Here is a 23,911-nt window from a genome sequence, read left to right on the forward strand (position 1 = left end):
AAGTTAAGTAGGGGGGTAGTAGCCTGGTGGGTAACACACTGTTACACGGACGCAGCAAAGGGGAGAGGAGCACACGCCAATGACGAGGAATGTGCAAGTGTTTTACCGATTCTATCACACAAAAAATATAAATAACGCAGGCGAAAAGAAACAAAACCTACAAGGTGGTTTGGAAGGCATGAATACCAACTGAAGTCCTCATCTTTTTTTTCGCCCTCCTCCTGTCAATGCAAAACGTGGCCATTTTAAATCTTCCAACTTGTTTCAGGCGGCCAATCACAACCAGGAGTGGGAGGAGTTGATCATGCAGACCACACACAGTCCTGCATGAAACATACACAGGGAGAGAGCATGGAAAACAGACACAACACCAAACCACAATGGGACGTCACAAACCTTTGCCTATGAACCAGTGGACTCAGGTTCAAACCCCACTTACTACCATTGTGTCCCTGAGCAAGACACTTAACACTGAGTGTCTCCAGAGGGGGACTGTCCCTGTAACTACTGCTTGTAGTCTCGCTGGATAAATGCTATAAATATAAACTGTAAAATGTTGCATATTTATTACATATTTTCAGTCCTGATGTTTGTTTTCAAGTTTGCACCTTACATACTGTAGTTGGTCCCATTCAACTGCATGGTAAGCGTGCATTTAGATGTACCTGAGTATGCCTGTTATGATTAGGTTTTTGAACACACTTGAGCTCCTCTGAACTCCTTATTTTAGAAGTCTCAGTTTCTGAGCTGTGTTGTGTTAAGCCTGCTAAAAGCCAAAATGGCCACATTGCACAGGGATTTCAGGTGAACACCACACCCATCCAGAGTACAAACCTGAAAGCCTGGACCTACATACAGTACCACTGTACAGTGGGTATTTAAAGCAACTTGTTCTCCATTGCTAAGTGATCAGATATTCAAATAGTCCCCAATACTCAAATCAGTCCCCATTGTGGCACACAGCCCACTGGAGGAAATACTGGCCAATTGTGTTCCTGAGGCAGCCAGCCAGCCAGGCCAGCACAGCTGCAGTAGTGTCCTGTAATCCCCGCTGTGTGACACAAATCTGCACTAGAGTCAGTGCTCCTTCCATTAGTCACCAAGCAGTTGCTGCCTGGCACAGACAATTGAACTCTCATAGCGTATCTCTGTACTGATGGCAGGAGACCATCATCACCGATGGCACTGGATGTTACAAGATCCGAGGTCTGTATAAGGGAAAGGTTCAAGGTGGACAAAAAGTCTTTCAAGTTCACACCGCGTCCCATGCCACCCATTTTCTACGTGATATACGAGCATTAGCTGATGTGTGCATCACGAGAGAGGCTGTTTAAACCGGATCTGGTGTAAGGGACTGTTTAGCAGCCGCCGAGGCCTCTGTGCTACATGTTTCCAGTGTGTGCAGATTAATGACGTTTCTATTTCAGACAGAGGAAAACTTGTCACTCTTCAACAGTGTTACAAATTGAATGCCCCAGATTTCATTGTATCGAGCTGCCTAGGGTTGAGGACTGTCCTCTGAGATCCCGGAGCGGGAGGACAAAAATAAAACGCTTTCTTTATGTTCAGCCAGCACTGTATATTCTGTATTGCACTGTCCAAAGCAGGTATAAAATAATATGTTATAGATGCAGTATTATTTATTGTCAGCTGAGAGAGAGAGACAGAGGAAAAAATGTCCCAAATTGTATAAAAGCCAGGCATTGGCACACCAGGACCTCAGCAGTAGGATTTCACCAAACCTGAGTGTCACGCTGATGTACCACTCGACCAAATCACGTCTTATTGATTTTGTATGGGGAACTGCTTTTAAACTGGCTCACCGCGAGGAAATTTTCCTGCCAAAATTGGGCCACAGTCTGAAATGTAATGGTCCCCCCCTGATGAAAACAGCGTGCAAAATATGCAGCACCGACATCAGCAAACAACAAAGAGCAGAAAGTAACTGGGCACTAATGCATTTTCCTTGGGTGGGAACAAAAATACCCCTTCTTGTGACTTCCCTTCCCCTCACATCTGGGACTCGGTGTAGACCCCCAGACACCACTCAGTCGGGAAAAATTCGTCCGGCTGGCATTACCATGGAGACCGTCTGTCTTTTCCTCTGAGTAGTTTATAAAATGAGTTATAGCACTACCATTCGCCATCCCCCCGCCATTCCAACCAAGACATGACTTTTAATGTTCCCCATTACATTGATAACGCTGACGGTCCTGGTTACATTTTCTTTTGGGAAACGAGTGCAGGATGAAAGTGGAGAGCGGGAGAGGGAGAGAAGGGGCCGGGTAGGATGAGGGCTGTGCCTCTTCTACAGCCTCTCCCACTTTCCCCCTTAGAAATAATTCAATACTGGGAACCGGCATGTGAATAATTGAGTGTGATGCTTTCTGCAGTGACCTGAATAATCTGGAGCCAACTCAACACGTGCCCGCTTGCTTCTGTATACCAGATCATGTTTAGCTGGGGGGATATGGGAGGGGGAGTCATGTGTATTTTTATTTAAGTTGAAATTAGATTTCTGCCCGCCGTTTTCTGATGTCTTAACAGGTATTGCAGTGGACAAGAATGGACTTATATACTTTGTGGATGGTACCGTGATTCGGAAGGTGGACCAGAATGGGATGATCACCACCGTGCTAGGTTCCAACGATCTTGCCTCAGCTCGACCCCTGAACTGTGACTCTTCCATGGACATCCATCAGGTGAATGACAGCTGAAATCATACAGAGTGAGAATATATTGCATTAATCTCTGTAAAATGCGCAAATCATTCTGTTCTCTTTTTGTCAAATGACTTTGGCCACTGGAGGACAATCAACAGAAGAATTCTTTATAGAAATATGTCTGACTGTCTCATTTGAGCTAGACTGCAAAATTAAATGGGTTGTCCTTTAGAGAATGAAGGCATTATTTAAGGTTTAATCTAAGGTGGGGTTTTTTTTTTTGGCCCAGACTCTCCCATCCTGAGGCGACAAGGAGCAATTAAGTATTAAGGAAACAATGGCAGGCAAGTGAATTACCTCTGGGGAGTACGTGATGCGAACATGTCCCTGATAGCGTAGCCCCCGCTACATTAATCACTGTCAAAGGAAGCGAAGCAGCCTCCACCACAGAGGCGCCAGGGGTTGATGTGCTGATGAATGTCTGCTTTTCTTCAGGTCGTCTTCGAGTGGCCCACTGACCTGGCCATCAGCACCAATGGATAACTCCCTCTATGTGCTGGATGGGAATGTGGTGCTTCCGGTTCACCGAGACCGGCCAGGCCAGTGTGGTGGCCGGCCGACCCCTCCACTGCCCCATGGCAGCTGGCGAGGTCAGGTTACGGAAACTCTGAGGGCAACCGGGACGCACCTGGAGAGCGCCCATGCCATCACGGTCTCCTACACGGAGTGCTGTACATTGGCCGAGACAGATTGAGAAGAAGAATGAGCCGGATCAGACAGGTGTCCACAGACGGCGAGATCAACCACTTGGCTGGAGCGCCCTTCGGAGTGTGACTGCAAGAAACGACGTGAACTGTGACTGCTACCTGACTGGTGACGGCTACGCTAAAGATGCCCGGTTATTAAACGGGCCCCTCATCTTTGTAGCAGCTGCTGATGGGACCCTTTTACGTAGCCGATCCTTGGGAACATTCGGATAAGAGCCATTGGGAAGAACGGGCCAGTTCTCAACGCCGGCAAATCTATACGAATTAGCGTCCCCAGATTCAGAGAAGTGTATATGTTTGCCCGTCAACGGCACACACAGCACACAGTCAAACCTAGTCACGGGTGACTACAAGTACAACTTCAGCTACAGCAATGAAGGGGACCTGACCGCCGTCACAGACAGCCATGGAAACACGTTGCGGATCAGACGGGATGCCAATCAATTACCAGTGCGTATAGTTTCCCCGGACAACCAGGTGATTTGGCTGACCATTGGCACCAATGGAGGCTTGAAGTCCCTTACAGCTCAGGGTCGCGACCTGGTGCTTTTCACCTACCATGGCAACAGCGGTCTCCTGGCAACCAAGAGCCTTACAAATGGGTGGACCACTTTCTATGAGTGAGTATAGAGAGGTATGATGAGCCACTTCCTTTCAGAATCCCTCATACTACAGAGAAATGGGAAAAGTCCAAAGATAAGGTAGCTCCGTTTGGCCCCAGAAGTACAAATTGCACTCTCAGTACACACACACACACATTACTGTATGGTTTATTCAAATGAAGGTCTTGTAATTATTATTTTTTAAAACAAGTTACATCCCCGGAAGAGGACAGCAGAGTGTCACTCCTCATATGTTATCAAATGAAGCACCTTTACTTCAATCTGTCACCTGTCTCTGGTACAGTTATGACACCGAAGGGAAGCTGAACAACGTGACCTTCCCCACTGGAGTCGTGACCAACGTTGCTTGATGACGTGGAGATGGATCTCACAGTGATTGTGAGGACTTCTTCACAAGAAGAGGACGTCAGTATTTCTGCCAATCACACATCTATTCAGACGGTTTACACAATGATGCAAGGTGTGGTATGAGCCCTGAAAAATCTAAATCTCTGTAGTAGTCAGCCATCTTAACCCATTAACACACCCAGGACCTGCAATCAGACATGTGTAATTACTGCTTTAGCATCTTGTAGTAGTTGGATTCTAAGAGAACTTTACCCTTTCAGATCAACTGCGGAACCACTACTTGGTGGGCTATGACAAATCACTGAGGGTAATCTATGCTCATGGAATGGATATCCACTACCAGACCGAACCACACATCCTTGCTGGTCCGTCATGTCCCATCGTGGCTCGCAGAAATATGACACTGTCAGATGAAAGTGGTCAGAATCTGGTGGAGTGGCGATTTCGCAAGGAGCAGACTCGGGCCAAGGTCACCGTTTTTGGACGGAAGCTGAGGGTGAGCTCCACATTTCTAGGTGCTTTACTGTGCCGATGATCCATGAGGCTGGCATTCACTTTATTCACTTTTTACGTTGCAGTTATAAAAATATATTTTTTTGCAGTCTTAAAGTGCATGATTTAAAAGTCTTAATTAATGCCAGTGTCATTCAGTTTGATGAAAGTCTGCAAAGTGCAGTTAATGTCTTTCAAGCACCGTCAGAGTCTGGCATTCACAGGAAATTGGGCATATATAAAGTGCAATGCCCATGACCCTGTGTCTTGATTATTGTAATTTTTTTCTCTTCACTTAAGGTGAATGGACGGAACATCCTGTCAGTCGATTACGACCGTACTTTGAGGACAGAGAAGATCTATGATGACCACCGCAAGTTCCTTTTAAAAATTGTATACGATACAGCCGGCCAACCGGTCTTGTGGATGCCCAGCAGCAAACTGCTGCCTGTAAATGTTACTTGGACCAGCAGTGGGCAGATCAGTGCCTTACAGTGGGGCTCGGCTGCTGAGCGGGTGGAGTACGACAGTCAAGGTCGCCTGGTGTCCAGAGAGTTTCCAGATGGCAAGACCTGGACGTACACTTACCTGGAGAGGGTGAGGGGCCTTGTGCAAATGCCTCATCCATAATGGACATTGACTTTCATTTGATATATTTGCACATTTTGTTGGTGATAGTAGTATCATTCTTAATTTTTTTTAGTAGTTAGTACTTATTTTGAATTGATTGATTTTTTGTGTTCTTCTAGTCTGTGGTGCTTCTCCTCGCTAGCCAGCGACAGTACATCTTTGACTATGACTCCCATGGCTGCCTCGCAGGGGTAACTATGCCAAGCCTCGCCCGGTATGCCACGCAGACGGTCCGGTCGGTGGGCTATTACCGCAACGTCTACCATCCGCCTGAGAGCAATGCGTCATTCGCCACCGATTACAGAGAAGATGGACTCCTTCTGAGCAAGACCCACTACGGGACTGGCCGACGGATTCTTTACCGGTACCGCTGGCAGAACAGATTGTCAGAGGTGCTTTTTGACAGCACAAAGGTCACGTTCACCTTCGACGAGACGGTCGGCGTCCTGAAAACGATCAATCTGCAGAGCGAGGGGTTCATCTGCACTATCCGCTACCGGCAGCTCGGGCCACTGGTGGACCGCCAGATCTACCGATTTAGCGAGGACGGCATGGTGAATGCCCGATTCGACTACGCCTATGACAGCAGCCTCCGGGTCACAAGTGTGCAGGGCGTCATCAACGAGACGCCTCTACCCATCGACCTCTACCAGTTTGATGACATCTCAGGGAAGATAGAGCAGTTTGGCAAGTTTGGCGTCATTTACTACGATATTAATCAGATCATCTCTACCTCTGTCATGACCTACACCAAGCATTTTGATGGCCACGGGCGGATTAAGGAGATCCAGTATGAAGTTTTTCGCACGCTCATGTACTGGACTGCTTACCAGTATGACAGCGTAGGACGGGTCACCAAGAAAGAGATGAAGTTCGGCCCGTTTGCAAACTCCACAAAGTACACTTATGAGTACGACGTGGACGGACAACTGCAGACGGTCTCTTTAAACGATAAGGCAACGTGGCGCTACAACTACGACCTAAACGGAAACTTGCACCTGATGAACCCTGGGAACAGCCCCCGCCTGACGCCGCTGCGCTACGACCTCAGGGACCGCATCACGCGTCTCGGAGACACGCAGTACCAGCTGGACGAGGACGGCTTCCTGCGGCAAAGGGGTGCCGAGATTTTCGAGTACAACTCCAAAGGGCGCCTGGAGAGGGTCTACAGCAAGGCCCTGGGCTGGACCATCCAGTATCGCTATGATGGCCTGGGCAGGCGCGTTTCGGTGAAGAGCAGCCTGGGCCAGCACCTTCAGTTCTTCTATGCAGACCTCAGCTACCCAACGCGCATTACGCATGTCTACAACCACTCCGGCTCAGAGATCACCTCGCTCTACTACGACCTGCAGGGTCACCTGTTTGCCATGGAGATCAGCAGTGGGAAGGAGTTCTACATTGCCTCTGACAACACAGGCACCCCACTGGCTGTTTTTAGCAACGAAGGCCTCCTCCTGAAGCAGGTTCAGTATACAGCTTACGGAGAGGTCTATTATGATTCCAACCCTGAGATGCAGCTCATACTGGGGTTCCACGGAGGTCTCTATGACCCCGTCACCAAGCTGATCCATTTTGGGGAGCAGGATTATGACATCATGGTGGGCCGGTGGACAACACCCTCAACAAACATTTGGAAAAGCCTAAGCAACAACCCAAAACCGTTTAATGTATATATGTTCAGGGGTAACGACCCCATTAGCAAAAGCTACACTGTTCAAGAATACATCTCAGGTAAGGTGATGAATCCTCACTATGACATTTTAAATAATTAAAGTATCACATTACATTATCAGCAGAGCATGAAAAGTTTGACACACATCACTGTATATTTTAAATCAACGAGTATCATTTTTTATTTTCCCGCCATCTGTTGTTTCAGACGTGAACAGCTGGTTAGTGACCTTTGGGTTTCACCTTCACAACACCATTCCTGGTTTACCTGTTCCGAAGTTCGATATGAATCAGCCATCATATGAACTGAAGAAGAGCCAACTTTGGGATGACCTCCCAGTTAGTATTCTGGTATATTACTGTCTCACAACCAACTTTTAATCTTTGGAAAATGCTGTTAGTCACAATGAAAGCTTAGTCCCTGATTATTCATGCACTTTCTTCACAGCCTGTTTCTGGGATGCAACAAGACATCTCACGGCAAGCTCTGGCCTTCCTGTCGTTCGAACGCCTCCCACAAGTGCAGTTTGGCCAGGCGCAGAAGGCAGATAAGCCGTGGCTTTGGTTCGCCCCCAGCGACCCGCTCATTGGCAAAGGAGTGATGTTGGCCATCAATCACGGCAAAGTGGTCACCAGCGCGCTCAACATGGCCAGCGAGGACTGCGTCAAGGTCGCCACGGTGCTCAACAGCGCCATCTACTTGGAGAACCTGCACTTCACCCTGGACGGCTGCGACACCCACTACTTCGTGAAAACGGGCCCGCCCGACGGCGACCTGTCGGCGCTGCGGCTCACCAGCGGACACAAGACGCTGGAGAACGGCGTCAACGTCAGCGTGTCCCAGTCCACGGCCGTCGTGGGCGGCCGGACGCGGCGCTTCGCCGACGTGGCGCTGCGCCGCGGCCCGCTCACGCTGCACGTCCGCTACGGCGCCACGCAGGACGAGGAGCGCCAGCACGTCCTGGAGCAGGCCCGCCAGAGGGCGCTAGCGGGCGCCTGGGCGCGGGAGCAGCGGCAGGTGCGGGACGGCGAGGCGGGCTCGCGTCTGTGGACGGAGGGCGAGAAGAAGCAGCTCCTGGGCGCCGGCAGGGTGCAGGGCTACGACGGCTACTACGCGCTCTCGGTCGAGCAGTACCCGGAGCTGGCCGACAGCGCCGCCAACATCCAGTTCCTGCGGCAGAGCGAGATCGGGAGGAGGTAGCGGGGAGACGCTCGGCGCCCCGCGGGTTCCGGGGTCCACGTCGCACAGCCACGATCCGTCCAGGCCTCTCGGTAGCACAACCCGAACAGACACCATTATAAAAAAAAAAATTATCAAAAAAGTCATTTTATCGGTTTTTTTTTATTATTTCTGTTGTTTATTTTATTTATTTTTTACCCGCACTGTATGCATTTAGAAGAAGGACCCGGGTGGAGATTTTTTTTAATAAATTATAAATCGTTGCTCTCTATGTATTTACTTACTGCGTGTCCTAAAATGGCTTGAACGGCCGGGAAGAGACGAGTTTTTCCTCTCGGAGATGGAGGGAACCTGCAACCTACAAAAAAAAAAAAAGGACGAGGTACAAACCAAAACGGCAGAGCACACGACTAAATATTCATGTGAAACGACGAGTCGAGATGAGACGTTTTCTATGAGATTATACGAGATTGTCCCAGTGGAGTCGGTTTATGTATTTATACTTTGCCAATAAAATAAAACATTATTGGTGGTTCTTTACTTTCCCACGTCATTAATGCACCGCTTTTCCCCCCAAGTCAACGCTGAGTAGCTTAAATAATTCGAGTGGAACAGACGGTTCGAGCGTGGTAAAGACCACTCTTTGCGCAATAAAAGTATAACAATTTAACTTTTTTTTGCATCATTCAATGTAAAGTGGAGCGTTTGATCACATGTGACGAATAAGCATTTCAATAAGGGTTGGGCGAGATTATGATGGATACGCATCATAATCTAAAACAGATAAATAAAATCAAGTCTCCCCTCAGAGACTGACACTCTTCCGCTTTGAAGTCCACACTAAAAGAGGCTGTGGGAATTAAAGCGTGTCGTGTCGCAGGAAGGCTCATCTGTCTTAATTCCGAAGAGGAAATTATATTAAAATTACATTTTTTTTTTTTTGCTTTTGGTCTGAGGCCAGCGCTGGTCCTGGAAGAAGAAAAAAAGCATCTGTGTTTAAACTTTTAATTAATTTCTATTGTTGTAAATGCTCTTCATGCTCCAGAATGCGATCAAAGCAGACGGGATCCTTGCAAGATGACAGTGAACCAAATCCCCTGTCGTTCCACTCGAGGCCACTCGCTCAGCAGTCACCGGGAGGACCGGGCCTGACTCAACTCGGTAATTAGTTTATTACCTTCTGCCCCGAAACGGAGCGGCGACGGGGCAACGGTGAACGATGGGCGCCCTCTCGCGGCGATCCGATGAACAGCATGGATGCCCAGAAGGGCCTTGGAACCCCACATTTTGGAGATTGCTGAGGTTTTTTAATCTGCGAACCGAGACTTTTCACCTCATTTTCCACATTGTTTTCACTCTCTCTCATGAAAATGAGCGTTGGATTTCATGACGCTACGATGCATTTGATTTTTTTAAGCGTCAGTTTATCTTTGCGCAGATAGTTACTGAGGATTTTTTAGTCGAATCAGTACTGGGAACGTGAATAAATCACCGGGTCCCAATACTTGAGTATTGCTGCTCCTGTCTCACAAAATCCAACATTTGACCTTTAAACGGGGCCAGTTAAAATCTGGGTGCTTTGCATCTTTGCGTTGTTGAAGATTGCAGCAGGTTTCCATTTTTTTTGCTTTTCTTTCTTCTACTTTTTCCAGGCCTTGTCACAGGGAAGCAGCGCTAAGACCTGATGCTGTGACAGCCGTGCTCCACAATGACGGTGACTTTATATACAGCGTTCAGTTCATGCCATACCTTTGGAACTATTTGCCAATTTGGATTTCTATTCGGATATATTCTCGTAGTTGGTGCCATTCTTAAATAATTTCTTAAAGCCCTTTAAAACATACTGTTTGCAAGTGTGGTCTATACTAGAAATAAACTGACTTGACTGCCGCGGTTGTTATTGACTTCAGATTAGTTTGGTCGACATGGCCTGACGTTTCCTTAGAAATGCAAATGAAGAAGAAGCCAAAAAAAAATGCGTGATGATGCAGCGTAATGAAACAGGAAATTATCACCACTGTTTGCATAGCGGTAAGTTGTTTCGACCATGACCCCAGGCTAATATATATATATCAGATAAAAATATGTTGACAGATCTCAAGGTTATGGCGGCCCCCAATGTTTTTCTTAGAAACTACCCACCACCCAGAGTTACCACAGAGCAGATTACATATTATACCCCAAGCAAATATTAACATACCCATTCCTACAGTCAGAATGTGCTTCACCGGCTTCTCAACAACTCCCAGCTTATTTATCCCTCAAATAATGCAAAAGTAACAGGTTCACGTGGTGGGGGAAATATTACGTAAGATAGATGTTGCGGTAAGTTTAATTGTTTTAAGGCCCTGGGACTGCTGCAGTATTGATCGCTGCTTTTTATTTACTTATTTTTTTTATATCAGGCAAAGGTGATGGATTGGACCCCCGACGGCGCAAAGTACAGACTGTTTGTATATAGAAGACGCGACCTGATTGGCTATTGAGAAAACATGACATCCCTATAAATGCCAACGCATTCTCAGTGGATTCTAAAAAAAAAATTATAAGAGTAAAAAGACCCTGAAAGAAATAACCATGAGCGGATGCCCATATTTTCAGAAGAGGGATCTGTATGTATTTTCAGCTTTTCCTTTTTCTTCCCCAAATTGATTTAGTGAAATTCGGCGCTAAGGCTGGATATTTATTGTTTGACTTGTCTTTTCTAGGCTGTTCAAGAGTAAGAATCATTTGAAAGAGGAGGATCAGGACGATGTGTCTCAGGAGGGGATAAACCGGGCCAGCAGAGGAGGCATCATCTACGGTGACTACCTCCAGGTAGATATCTGCCATGTTTGTACAACATGCCTGTGTCCCCCAAAAGGGGACGCTCGATTTTCCAGTAAACACCCCAAAAACGTGCTTCTGCCCGCAGCTGGACAGGATTGTGAATTCACAAGTGCTCCAGAGCGAGCTGAAGGGGAATAAGATCCACGACGAGCACCTCTTCATCGTCACCCATCAAGGTGCATTCAGAGTTCTACGTGGCACAAGATCCCTAGAAATATTAACCGGGATTTATTACAGACAACTCAAAGTTGTGTCTCTTCTGTGCAGCCTATGAGCTTTGGTTTAAGCAGGTCTTATGGGAACTCGATTCGGTGCGAAACATCTTCATCAGTGGACATGTGAGTTCAAAATGGACACAGTGTAGGTTAGTCCCATTCTGGAACATGTTGGAAACGCAACTTCGCCCCTGCCGTCCAGGTCCGCGACGAACGCAATATGCTCAAGGTCAACACGCGCATACACAGAATTGTCATGATCTTCCGCCTTCTGGTTGACCAGTTTGCAGTGTTGGAGACCATGACTGCACTGGACTTCTTTGATTTTAGGTAAGCAAATTTTACAGACCTTTCCAAAGTCACTTCAGATGGGACGTCTATGTGATGTTTTGTATATATATATAAATATATATATATTTACTTGTCTTATGCTAATAGTATGCTCTTACATTAAATTAAATATATATATTCTTATGGTCTGTAGAAGTTGGCAATTAGGATATGTGGCTGAGGACCACGTTTGTGTTCGTAGGGAATACCTGTCCCCGGCGTCTGGATTTCAAAGCCTTCAGTTCCGTCTGCTGGAGAACAAAATTGGGGTTCCGCGAGACCAGCGGGTCCCCTACAACCGCCGTCACTACATGGACATCTTCCGTGGACAGGACAGTGAGACGCTGCGGACGTCTGAGCAGGAGCCGACCCTGCTCCAGCTGGTGGAGGTACACGCCACGGCTCCGCTTCACGCGTATTGCGCGAAGGCAATTAACAGCCAGGATGATAATTGTACCCCCGCTGGAACACTTTCTAGCAATGGCTGGAGCGGACCCCTGGCCTGGAGGAAGATGGCTTCAATTTCTGGGGGAAACTCGAGGGAAATATCCAACAAGGTTTACGGGAAGAGAAAGAGAAACTCGAGGTTGGTTTTGTTCCCCTCTCTCGCTCTCAGGTTGAAAAAGTGGACCGTGGATCCGGATGATCTCATTTCTGCCTGCCTGGGATGAATTCACTCGCCGTCTACTTAGTTTCACCATACCGTCATGAAAGAGCTGCGCTTGCATACTTGAACGCTCATTAGTTCAGTAGCTCATTTGTTATTAATAAGAAATACAAAGAGTTCTTCGGGCAAATAGCCGTAATCGCAGTTCATTGCCGGGTTAACCCAGTAACCTAGCAACAAGTCAAAAGCAGCACTCGTGTAGTTTTCAAGGAACCGCAGACCTTAAGTGGCTTCAAACTTTAACTCAAGAACTTTTGGAAGAACTTAGTACTTCACATGTAAAAAAAAAAAAAAAAAAAAAGCAATTTTGTGTTTCCCTTTTCCCAGAAAAAGCCGGAGTCTGAGAACAAGGAGGAGCTGATGGCCGAGTTCGTGAAGCAGAGGGATATTCTCACCTCCCTCTTCGATGAGAAACGTCACGATCACCTCCTGAGCAAAGGTGTGAGACCCCGAAACCCAGAGAGCAGTAGTACCGCCTCAGAAAATATTAGCTTCCCTGAGTAAAAACTATTTAGGCCTATTTACACAAGAGATTTATTTCTAAAAGGAATATTCTAGATTATTTTGATTATATTTAGAATATTTAGTGCACATCATGTAAACACAGAGCTGCATATTACAGTTTGAGAACCATGGTGTTGTTCTAATGGAAATAACACATCTCTGCAGGCGAGAGGAGACTTTCCTACAAAGCTCTCCAAGGCGCTCTGATGATCTACTTCTACAGGTAGGAATCCGTTTCCCTTCCAAAGAACCTGACGTTTCGCACCACTTCTGCTCTTTTTTTCTCATCTCTCCTTTTCCATCCCAGGGAAGAGCCTCGCTTCCAAGTGCCCTTTCAGCTCCTCACCTCCCTCATGGACATCGATACGCTCATGACAAAGTGGAGATGTACGTCAAAATAACTGGATTAAAAATTGTCATTTCCTCCCCTTCAAGCTAACTAGTAATCAGATGTTATTAGTGTCTTATTATAATTAATAGGGGACTGTATTGACAAGGATCTCACGATATGATATGTGTCACAATACATGGGTCACAATACGATTATATCACAATATTTCGTTATACTGTACATGAGATATTCTATAGTTCACTGAAACAGAGCTGAAATACAAGATGCTGTGTACAATCTGTGTGGATCATATTACATTAATAATGTGACGTAATAATGTAAAACAACTCAGAACTGAATTTGAACTTAATTGTCTTTCGATTTTAACGCACCGAAATAACAGACATCAAAAACGTTAAGAAAAAATGCATAAGAATGAAAAGAAGATATTTAAGTGCCCGGTCCATTATCTAAGGCAGGTGTGGTGCTTGAAGAGGACTGAGCCAGCACCATATTTTTGTTCCTGTATCGATACAATATCATCACATATAAAAAGTGATATATTGCTCTATCGATATTTTCTAACACCCATAATTATTATTAGCACGTGTCTTAAACTTTAAAACGTGAAAGACTGCTTTCAATCAGTGTTTGCTTGCATGGCAAGCGTGATTGAAGTTAGAAAATAGCTAAACCAGCATTTAAATCTTTGGACAGGACTGAAAGGAAGTAGGACGCTGTACCAGTCGGCAATTAGATGAAAGGTTAAAATTGAATTCTGCGTTAAAAAGAAAGCAGATAAAAGGCAGGTGAGCAGAAGACGAGCAAAGAAAAAGAGGTCTGCGCAGCAAGCGGCTTTCTAGACGAGATGAAGAGCGGTAATGACCATGTTATTCCTGCCTCCCAGACAACCACGTGTGCATGGTGCACAGGATGATTGGCAGCAAGGCTGGCACCGGCGGGTCATCGGGGTACCAGTACCTGCGCTCCACCGTCAGGTAGGTGAAGCACTTCAAAACTACCGTAAGAAGGATCGGGTGCAGATCCGCTCATCAGACCAGGACATTTCAGAGCACACAGATTCAAGCTAGGATTTTACTTTTTTTTTTTTTATTGACACAGTATGCTTGAGGAGTGCAATGCATTCAATTTTCATCCTTCTCAACAGCGATCGCTACAAAGTCTTTGTGGATTTGTTCAACTTGGCGACATTCTTGATCCCCCGACACTGGGTGCCAAAGCTGAACCCCAATGTGCACACGTTCCTCTACATGGCCGAGTGCTGCGACAGCTCCTACTGCAGCAGCGAGGACTCCGACTAGATGGACTGACAGTAAAAATAGCTTTCAGAGGAAGACAGAAGGACGCCAGCTTAAGCATTGTCGTAGCGAAGCGCAATTAAATAAGATAAACCTTTATTAGTCCCACAAGTGGGAAATTGCACGAAATCAGGACTTTTTGTCAGAAGTGGGATGTTAGCACTTGGTCACAATAACAAAAAAAAAGGCAAATAATAGTTTGCACCTTTATTTAGAAGATGCCACAGTTCACACTGATGTTAGAACTGTGCTCGGTACCAGCATCCATTCAACAGTAAGTGTGTGTACATATTGTTCATAAATGCATATTTGTACCATATTTAAATGCTGAACTAAATTAATGATTGTGTACATAGAAAAATATTAGTCTGCTTTGCTGCCGTGCAAGATGTGTTTTATATGTTGTTGTTATATATTAGCCAAGGTGCTGCTTTCTATACCAAGAGTCAAGGGCCGGCCTGAACTGTTCTTATTTGTTCATATATGTAAACAGAGACTGTAATAAAAATGCGTACATATACATCATTGGTCCCTTTATTTACACAGGACATGTATGAGAATTTTTTTCAATGATTTCCAGCTCAAGACAAAACAAAGTTACATAAAAAATTAAACAGTAAAGGTTTTTAAAATATATTCAATAGATGGCGGTAGTAAAAAAAAAAAAAAAAAAGAAAACATTCAAGGCAGGTCCCCAGGTCCCTTTCTCTCCAATTCATCACAGAAACACGGCAGCCACTGAGTCAGCAATGCCTAAAACAGACAGATGGAAAACATAGAGGGAGTGAGAGGGGCATCTGGGAAAATTACTCAACTGATCGCACACCTTATTCACGCTGTCATTTGTTTCTGTTACGGCAATGTTTATGGCACTGTTCTCCTTTTTATGCTGACTCTGCAGATGTGTCACTTTGATGTATGCATGCACCTTTCACAAAAACCTACCACAAACATTGCTTCCTATTTTAATGTAAACATAGCCCTCGTTTCCAAATGACGTTCCCCAAGAATTGCGTACAATCCAGTAAGGGATGTCTCCTGCAAAACAAAATATAGAAATGCAAGTAATTTTTAATGCAATACTTGCATGACGTGCATGAACCAAATGTAATAAAAAAAAGGAGGAAGATGAACAAGAAACATCCATATTTTTGTTTCTGCAGCTTCTGTACATTAGTATTCAGAACGTAGACCGGTTCCCTGTGATTGGTTTAACAAGGCCTTGACTGGAATGCATTAAATTGTTCTACCACTGAAGAATACGCTGCAATCGCAGAACGTGGCATCACGTGACCCTGCTCAGCCTGGTTATTGCGCCGCCTGTGAGCGTGTGAGGACTATGCACGCACCAGTAGAGTCGTATCCGCTGATCGTCACTGCATGGTTGGCCTTTTGGCTGGAGCAGTGGTGCTGGATGATCCCTCCCAGATAATCCTTCCAGCTCAACGCATCCACGATCACCACCAGCGGGCCCCGCTCCACCAGCAGCTGCTTCATAAGGTCCTCCTGTCCACTGGCACACAACAGGAACGCAAGTCTCGCTCAGATGGAACAGCAATACATCATGACTGAATCACTACATCAACAGTATTATTACCAGTTTATTGCCTTTTATTTATGTAAAAAAAAAGTGAAAACACTGTTTATCTTCAATGGATTACCAAAAAAAAAAACCTTTATGCCAAACACTGATCAATTATTCATTTACGGAAACCGTTTATCGCTGAATTTTCTGATTTTCATTTAACTGTGGCATTACGAGTATAGAGTTCTTCTAGCGCATCTCTCTATCTATCAACATTAATGCCACTTTTTAGTCATTATTATTTGTCCGTTTTATACTTTTTTTCCCTTCATCGACAATTTCAGAGTAACTGTTGAGAAGACAAAAACCTTTAACTGACTAAAATATTTACATATACAATACAGTATTCTATATTACAAACTGTCTAAATGTACAAATTTGTGAGTGAAATATCATTTGTTTTCTATACTGTTTTTAAAGAAAAGGCACATTTTGATTTGAAGTAATAATTAAAGCTTCCGGACTGAATTTAAGACGTTCTGGTTCCCATGCGTTTGTGTTAACTGGAAATGACTGGAGTGTGATGTAAGCAGGTGGCAGTAGACGTTATGGCGGCGTTCATGCAACATCAAATGAACTTTTGACGACCTTGGGAGATAGGACTGTCAACGACCAGGCTTCCATTAACCGTCTCCCGCTGTTGACTGAGAGAACACTGAGCACTGGCTCGCCTCCCGTTTTAACGTGTGTACGTGTGGCACCTGAAAGGACAACGTGATCACATCACTCAGGTTTACCGAGTTCCAGGTTCCACGGTTGCATTTCAGATGCGCTCAGACATCACAGAGCCACATGACATAAGACCTCAACGAACTCAAGCGGCCCCGAGGGTGGACACAAGTTTCAACATATTATCAACAATAACACATGAATGTATAAATTAATACTAGATCCCTGTACCTCATGTCATAGGCAAGGAAGTCCTTCACAGAAACACCATCATGCTGTAGAGCGGAAAAATGGCACATCTTCTTGACGGCTTTGTATGGATATTCCGACTGCTGCACCAACTTAACTTTCGTCTTCAGGAAGATGATAAGAGAGAAATAACATATATACATACACACACATACATTATAACTTACTCAGAAACTCAGACAGGGCATATAAGACAAAAGTTGACTTGTCAATTATTCACATATTTTTATCGTAACATTTTATCAAACTGCTACTATACAGAATCCTGTTAAATTGACAGTATTGTAATGTTATTATTACAGAAATCTATTGTATTGTGGGATCACGTATTTCCTGAAGAAAATGCCTTGCCTGGTTTAACCAGTCCAGGGCCATGACGATGGAGCCACCATTACAGCCGCCGTTGACGTAGCAGCAGTCGATGACCTGCTGAACGCTCAGCTCAACCAGTGGATGGCCCTGCATGGCGTTAACGGTCTCCATCGCTGCAACAACGCTGAAGGCCCAGCACCCTCCGCACTGTAGAAAACGCCGGAAATACAGGATGTTTGCTCTCAAAACGTGAGGAATCGATCACCAATTAATGCCTTAGAGATGGAGGTGGTGTTGAGAGGGCGTTTTTGGTTTTTATGCTGCTCATTGGCCACGTACTGAACCTTGGTCCTGCACTGGGTTAACTTTGCCCTGGTCCCTCCAGTCAAACCTAGCAGGCAGCTCCTTTCCCGTGAGGCCGAGGTGCTTGTCTGCAGGGTACCGAGGCACGGCCTCAGCCCTGGCCGTGAGATAGCGTTCTGTATAAAGAGAACGGTGCTCCCATAAAAAAAAAAAAAAAAATCATCCTCCATTTTATTTCATATTCATCTGGCTTCATGGTGGGTTATACTTACGTGACCTTTCACTCATAACATTCTCAAACAAAAGCAGCACAATAAGCATGAATTAACATAAAAAAATAAGTTAAAGCAAATAAGTTAAAGAAAATAGGGGTAGAAGTAGTGGGTAACACACTTGCCTATGAACCAGAAGACCCGGGTTCAAATCCCACTTACTACCATTGTGTCCCTGAGCAAGACACTTAACCCTGAGTTGCTCCAGGGGGGGACTGTCCCTGTAACTACTGATTGTAAGTCACTCTGGATTACGGCGTCTGATAAATGCCGTAAATGTTAATGTAAGTCCATTTAAACATTTAATGAGGTTTGAGCCGTGACTTAAATAAAGGAAGAGAATCTAAATTCCTTATGTCAGGATGACGTGAGTTCCAAAGTCAAGGAGCAGAGCGACTAAAAACTCTGTTCTCCATGGCGATACGAGACGAAGGAACAATTGGAAGATTACCGGAGAGAGCCAGGAAAGAGTGGCAAAGATAAGGACAAGCAAGGTTATGGATGCACTTAAAGGTGAGGATTAAAGCTGTTGGGAGCTGAACTCGCCCAGGCAACCAAAAAGGCTGGGCACGGCCCTTTCTGAGATGTGTTTCACTTCACTTTCCACCGTCAATGCTGGAGCCCGTGTGTTGGTGGTATAGTGGTGAGCATAGCTGCCTTCCAAGCAGTAGACCCGGGTTCGATTCCCGGCCAACGCAGTCCTCAGTCACCTGGCTCGTTGGTCAAGGGGTATGATTCTCGCTTTGGGTGCGAGAGGTCCCGGGTTCCCAGACGAGAATCCCAGACGAGCCCATTAAGAAGTTTTTAATAGGGCAGTGGTGGCCTAGCGGTTAAGAAGGTTGTGGGTTCGAATCCCAATCCGCCAAGGTGCCATTGAGGACAGCACCATCCCCACACACTAACTAAGGCTGATGGGTAAATGCAGAGGATACATTTTGTTGTGTCACCGTGTGCTGTGCTGCAGTGTTTCACAATGACAATCACTTCACTTGTGAGTGGCTTTGATGCTGAAAGGGGTATATTAAGAATTTAGAGCTGCATTGTAAGTGCTGAAGCTGAAACCTGTTTAATGTAGGGGGCATTAAAAGCCTGACTTGCATATTCCAGATAGAATTGACAAAGCTCCTCGGATGAGAAGTGAAACGTCTTCAAGCAACTAAAGAAATTTGAACCATTTTTTTGGATTACCAAAAACTGGAGGACTGAGAACCTTCACCACCATATTGTCACCAAGTCACATCGATGCGTGAGGAGCAGCATTTCTACAGACGTTCTACATTTACATTTTTTACATTTATGGCATTTATCAGACGCCCTTATCCAGAGCGACTTACAGTCAGTAGTTACAGGGACAGTCCCCCCTGGAGCAACTTAGGGTTAAGTGTCTTGCTCAGGGACACAATGGTAGTAAGCGGGATTTGAACCTGGGTCTTCTGGTTCATAGGCGAGTGTCTTACCCACTAGGCTACTACCACCGTTCTGACAGATCAGCATACTTTGTCAGAATAGCATACTGGTAGCGCTAACCCCGACCCCACACATATAATTTCTTACCTTTATTCTGTGGGTTAATACCATTATGGACACGTAATCTAGACCATGACACTGACTACATCCTGGACTCCTCCAACCCTACAACTGTAGGACTTATTATTATATCATTTACATTTACATTTACTGCATTTGGCACCCTTATCCAGAGCGACTTACAACGTGCTTTCAAGTTACCATCGATGAAGAGATCAATTCCGGTTCACTAGGACCCCAACTATGAATACATCTATTTTATTCACTCAATAAGTGGACATCCCCAACCCTGCACTGACACCATTTGCAGGCTCACTCTACCCTGGAAGGGGGTCCCTCTCTGTATCACTCCTTCCCAAGGTTTCTTCCTTTCTTTTTTTCTCTCTCCTAGAGTTTTTTTGTGTGGAGTTTTTCCTTGTGTGCAGAAGGGTCAAGTGTGGGGGGTGCCAACTGTAGGGCCTGTCAAAGCCCATTGAGACATACTGTATGTGATTTTGGGCTATCTAAGAAATAAATGTTGTAAATGTTGTTAATAGAACGATTGACGCCACGCATGCGCAATACGCAATGGCCGCGCCATTCTGATAAGGTGAGCTGATCTGTCAAAACACCCGACGACCTTGCACAGAAAACACAAAGGCCAAAATATCGACATCCACCGTCGTGCAGGCGTCGATCCGCACACCCGTACCTCGGAACTCCTGCGGTGATAAATCCGAGAACTGGTTCGCGCCATATTGGGCGGAGTCCTCGCTGGTTTCCCGCGGGCGCGAGTTGAAGAGAACGTGCCTCGTCGTGGCATTCTGGAAGAGGAAGAGGCCAATTCCTACATTTACATTTACGGCATTTTGCACCGAGGAAGCTGCTTTTATTCAGACAGCCCAACCTTAACATTCCCACAGTACTTGAAATTTAATTCTGGTCAAGTTCAAGAAGAAAAACTTTTTCATTTTTAACTTTTATTTGACACATTTAGACAGACATGTCCTCGTTTTAATACCAGAGGACTAAACGTACTTCGAAATCGCCTTTTCGCTGCGACAACTTCTCGAGCTGAGGGGAAAAGTCGGAGACGTCGTACTTCGCTACCGCAGCGCAGCGAGTCGCGCAAAGCAGCAGCGCCCAGGCCGGGGCGAGGAGAGCGGGGGCCCCCATTTACAATAAAAAGGAACGAAGACAAGGAACGTCGGACATTCCGTCCGTCCTGCTCCGCAAGCCGCGTCTTTTATTTCCCCCCTCGCGTTTCTTCCGCCCTGCGCCGAGTTAAAACACGGCGGCGTGCCTACCGCCCCCTGGCGTTCGGGGGGCAGGATGTCAGTTCGTCACAATTAACTGCAGTTTGTAAAATAAATAAGTGATAATAACTGGCTGGATATGCTGTTGGTTGATCAGAAAATAAAAGTAATCCAATTACTGTTCGTTTACATGCGTGTGGCATAGTATCGTTTAAAAAATATTTAAAGATCTGGAAATTAACAGAGCATTTCTGTAATATGATTTCATTTTCTACCAGTAATAATGACTTTTAATCAAAATTGATAATTTACATGTGTGATTTATTGAAGAACATTATTTATATAAAATTGTTTTGTACTCAGACACCATGTATTGAAGAACTGAGAGAGTTTCTGTGGGTGCTAGTAATATGTATATTTAATTCCATTTACAATACAGCAATATATAAAAAGAATAATCTAAAGCTGATTCACAACTAGCATCGAGCATCCTCTTTTGAGAGATGAAATGTGCTTGTCCACTGGATGGCACTGATGCTCTTCTCCATGCACTGGGATGGACTTCATGCATATTGTGAAATGAACCTTCTTTTGTCAGACGGTCTGAATTCTGTATTTGTAGTAAAAAAAAAAAAGCAATGAATAAAACAGTACAGAATTGCCTGTAATCGTCACCTCCTACGTGACCACTAGTGATGATTAATATGTTCATATCGCAAAGCCTTTCTCGCTTTGCACTGTAAGTCATGGCAGTTGCAGGGCAGTTCTGTTCATGAATAAAACATTTCTCAGTCCTCTCAGAACACACCCCGGGCCAACTGTTCATTAAAGGGTCTTTCTGTTATGATCATGCAGGGAAGGTGCCGCATGTTTCGAACTCAAATATTCTGGAAGTTTGTATCAAGCCCATTATAACAAAAATGCCCAGTGAACAAGAGTGCCTCCTTCTGAGTCAGCCGTTTTTTTTTTTTTAGTATAATAGAAAAACATGGCGCCCTCATTAATTTGCATTCCAGAGGCCAGAGGTTCCTCACTGGTCTCATATCTTTAATTGGTCCGAGATAAACTGTATCCCACTAATTCAGAGTTCCCCCGATCTTGCTCCTGTGGACACACCGCTCTGCACAGCTGCCGCGTTTTCGGGGTTTTAATGGGTTTTGCGCATCAGGTGTGTTTGGGGACAGTGAAAAACTGTGCAGGACAATGGGTCCCGATGAGCAGGACTGGAGAAACTGTCCTAATTAAACATCTGGCAGGTTGGAAACACGGAAGGCAGGAATATAAAAAAGAAATTCTGTTGGGCCCCAGAGAAATAGGAATGGGGACCACAGCCTCGGGCAGATTAACTGCAGGTTATCTTGACTTACAAGAGACTGGGGTGTGGTCTGCATCCTTTCCTTTTTCCCCTTTTTACCTTCAACAGCAGAGTTATCTGCACATTTGCCAATGTTATCTGCACGTTTGCATGCTACTACAGTAGCATGCTCTGGCAAAAAAAAATTACATTTTATCATTTATCAGACTCCCTTACCCACAATCAGTACTTACAGGGACAGTCCCCCTGGAGACAATCAGGGTTAAGCTTCTTGCTCAAGGACACAATCGTAGCAAGTGGGATTTTTTTTATGCTTATGATGCTCATGTAGCTAGCTGGTGTTTAGAAGTACTAAATGTCTTAAATATGTTTATTGAAGGTTAAATATATTGGGCAATGACATATTGATATGGGCATGCAAGGAATATAGAATGATTACATGATTATTTATTGTGTATAATCATGAGTCTATTTTTTTACTCCAGTAATAAAACTTGATATTATATTATCATCGTCATTTTTATGGTCCAGGGTTTCAGTGAAAGACCTGTTGAAGGCCAAAAAAGTGAAGTTGAAAAATTAAATAGGAGTGTGTTTTGGTGAAAAGTGCTATTTGAAAAGCAGATGTGCATCCGAGTACTTCCTTCGGCTTAACTGTGCTTGCTAATTAGTTTAAATCTTAAGTGACAGGGAAGTGAGCCAGAAAGGTGCCTGTTTTCCGCCCGGTATGGAGCCACTACAACCACGGACACTTCAGCCTGCTTGTACAACTGATCAGCCGGGCCGCTGCGCGGACACAGCACAAACGGAGCGCTGTATTTCTCCATGTTCCGCCACTTCTTTACTGTCGCTGGCCGCAGATGGCCGGCCACGTGGAGAAGGAGAACGGCTGACAGGCTGGAGTGAGATGTCACGGCTCACTCACACCCCAGGTGTTCCCAGTAAAATGGGTCGCTATTTACCATCCCCGGCGTTACATAATTCGTAACACCACGCCTACCCACCAATAAATCAGGTCCCAGAGGTAATCTGCAGAAGCAGGGGCCTGTGGCGGGAAAAAAAAACCCCGAAAAAAAACAGTGCAATCGGCGTGCTGACAGAGTCAGTGGCCTGTGGCGGTGAGGAATCCTCGCGCGAGTTTTAACAGTGAGCCGACACAGATGCAAACCGCCGCGGCCCCTTAAACGTACTGGAAGGCGGGATGAACAGCGATAAATATAGTGTGTGTGTGGTGTGTCCACAGCAGCCGCCTGCGTGCGCTTCACTGCTCGGCGCATGGCAGCTTGATAAACGCTGAATTAGGTCCACTGCTCTGTACGGAGGCCTGAATATAGCATACAGGAATGGAAGAGGGAATGACAGTCCTCTGCATGTAACCCATCACCCTTAGTGAGCAGTGGTCAGCCGTCTAAAATGGTTCCGAACCCGCAACCCTTTAATTACCACTCTGTTTACTATTATAAATATCAATAAATATGATTGAATATGAAATAATGATTTAAAAAGCATGCCTTCTTGACACACACATATACATCTTGTGCATGTGAGTGTGGCCCCAGTGACTGCCACAATGAATTAGTTTTACTTGGAATCACTTATTTAAATTAAAGTCTCGAAACATTCATCGCAAAGGACACTGTATTTATTGATAGATGTGTCTCTGTATATATTAGGCCTGAGTCTATTTCTCACAATTTAATTTTGCGGTTTTAAACATGCATTATGTCAAGCGTTAAAATTAAAACATTATTCATTGCGCTTAATAATGTGCCATTCATTAATTTCAAATTTTAAAAATAGATTGACAGCCATACTTTGTATTTATATGTGTACATATTTAGACAATGGGTCTCCATATATCACAGAGGATGCTGC

General features: G+C 45.1%; 2 protein-coding genes, 1 non-coding gene and 1 pseudogene across 3 annotated transcripts; 3 read left to right on the forward strand and 1 right to left on the reverse strand.

Annotated features, from left to right (window-relative positions):
* Nucleotides 1-2,504: 2,504 nt before the first annotated feature.
* Nucleotides 2,505-8,914, forward strand: LOC114774155 (teneurin-3-like; annotated as a pseudogene).
* A 1,215-nt stretch (nt 8,915-10,129) lies between these two features.
* Nucleotides 10,130-15,089, forward strand: LOC114774157 (tryptophan 2,3-dioxygenase A). Its single transcript, XM_028966061.1, has 12 exons — nt 10,130-10,986; nt 11,083-11,191; nt 11,289-11,379; nt 11,471-11,541; nt 11,621-11,748; nt 11,951-12,137; nt 12,227-12,334; nt 12,743-12,854; nt 13,085-13,142; nt 13,227-13,306; nt 14,158-14,248; nt 14,419-15,089. Exons 1-12 carry the CDS (start codon nt 10,952-10,954, stop codon nt 14,570-14,572), a joined length of 1,224 nt encoding a protein of 407 aa, XP_028821894.1. The 5' UTR covers nt 10,130-10,951; the 3' UTR covers nt 14,573-15,089.
* On the reverse strand, nt 15,086-20,736 carry LOC114774158 (cathepsin O-like). Its single transcript, XM_028966062.1, has 8 exons — nt 20,504-20,736; nt 20,178-20,289; nt 17,724-17,863; nt 17,424-17,591; nt 17,055-17,176; nt 15,919-16,082; nt 15,515-15,607; nt 15,086-15,322 (listed from the first exon to the last, which is right to left on the reverse strand). Exons 1-8 carry the CDS (start codon nt 20,639-20,641, stop codon nt 15,288-15,290), a joined length of 972 nt encoding a protein of 323 aa, XP_028821895.1. The 5' UTR covers nt 20,642-20,736; the 3' UTR covers nt 15,086-15,287.
* trnag-ucc (transfer RNA glycine (anticodon UCC)) lies at nt 18,586-18,657 on the forward strand. Its single transcript has one exon. It is a non-coding gene; the product is annotated as a tRNA-Gly (tRNA).
* Nucleotides 20,737-23,911: the final 3,175 nt, after the last annotated feature.

This window comes from Denticeps clupeoides, unplaced genomic scaffold (assembly GCF_900700375.1).
Source record: "Denticeps clupeoides unplaced genomic scaffold, fDenClu1.1, whole genome shotgun sequence".
In the NCBI taxonomy this organism is placed as follows: Eukaryota; Metazoa; Chordata; class Actinopteri; order Clupeiformes; family Denticipitidae; genus Denticeps; species Denticeps clupeoides.

Coding starts and splice junctions, on each gene's coding strand:
- LOC114774158 (XM_028966062.1), bottom strand. CDS start 20,641: ATGGGGGCCCCCGCTCTCCTCGCCCCGGCCTGGGCGCTGCTGCTTTGC. Junction 17,177..17,423: donor CCCTGGACTGGTTAAACCAG/GCAAGGCATTTT, acceptor ATCTTCCTGAAG/ACGAAAGTTAAGTTGGTGCA. Junction 15,323..15,514: donor AATAGGAAGCAATGTTTGTG/GTAGGTTTTTGT, acceptor TGTCTGTTTTAG/GCATTGCTGACTCAGTGGCT.
- LOC114774157 (XM_028966061.1), top strand. CDS start 10,952: ATGAGCGGATGCCCATATTTTCAGAAGAGGGATCT. Junction 10,987..11,082: donor TATTTTCAGAAGAGGGATCT/GTATGTATTTTC, acceptor TGTCTTTTCTAG/GCTGTTCAAGAGTAAGAATC. Junction 12,138..12,226: donor CCCTGCTCCAGCTGGTGGAG/GTACACGCCACG, acceptor AACACTTTCTAG/CAATGGCTGGAGCGGACCCC.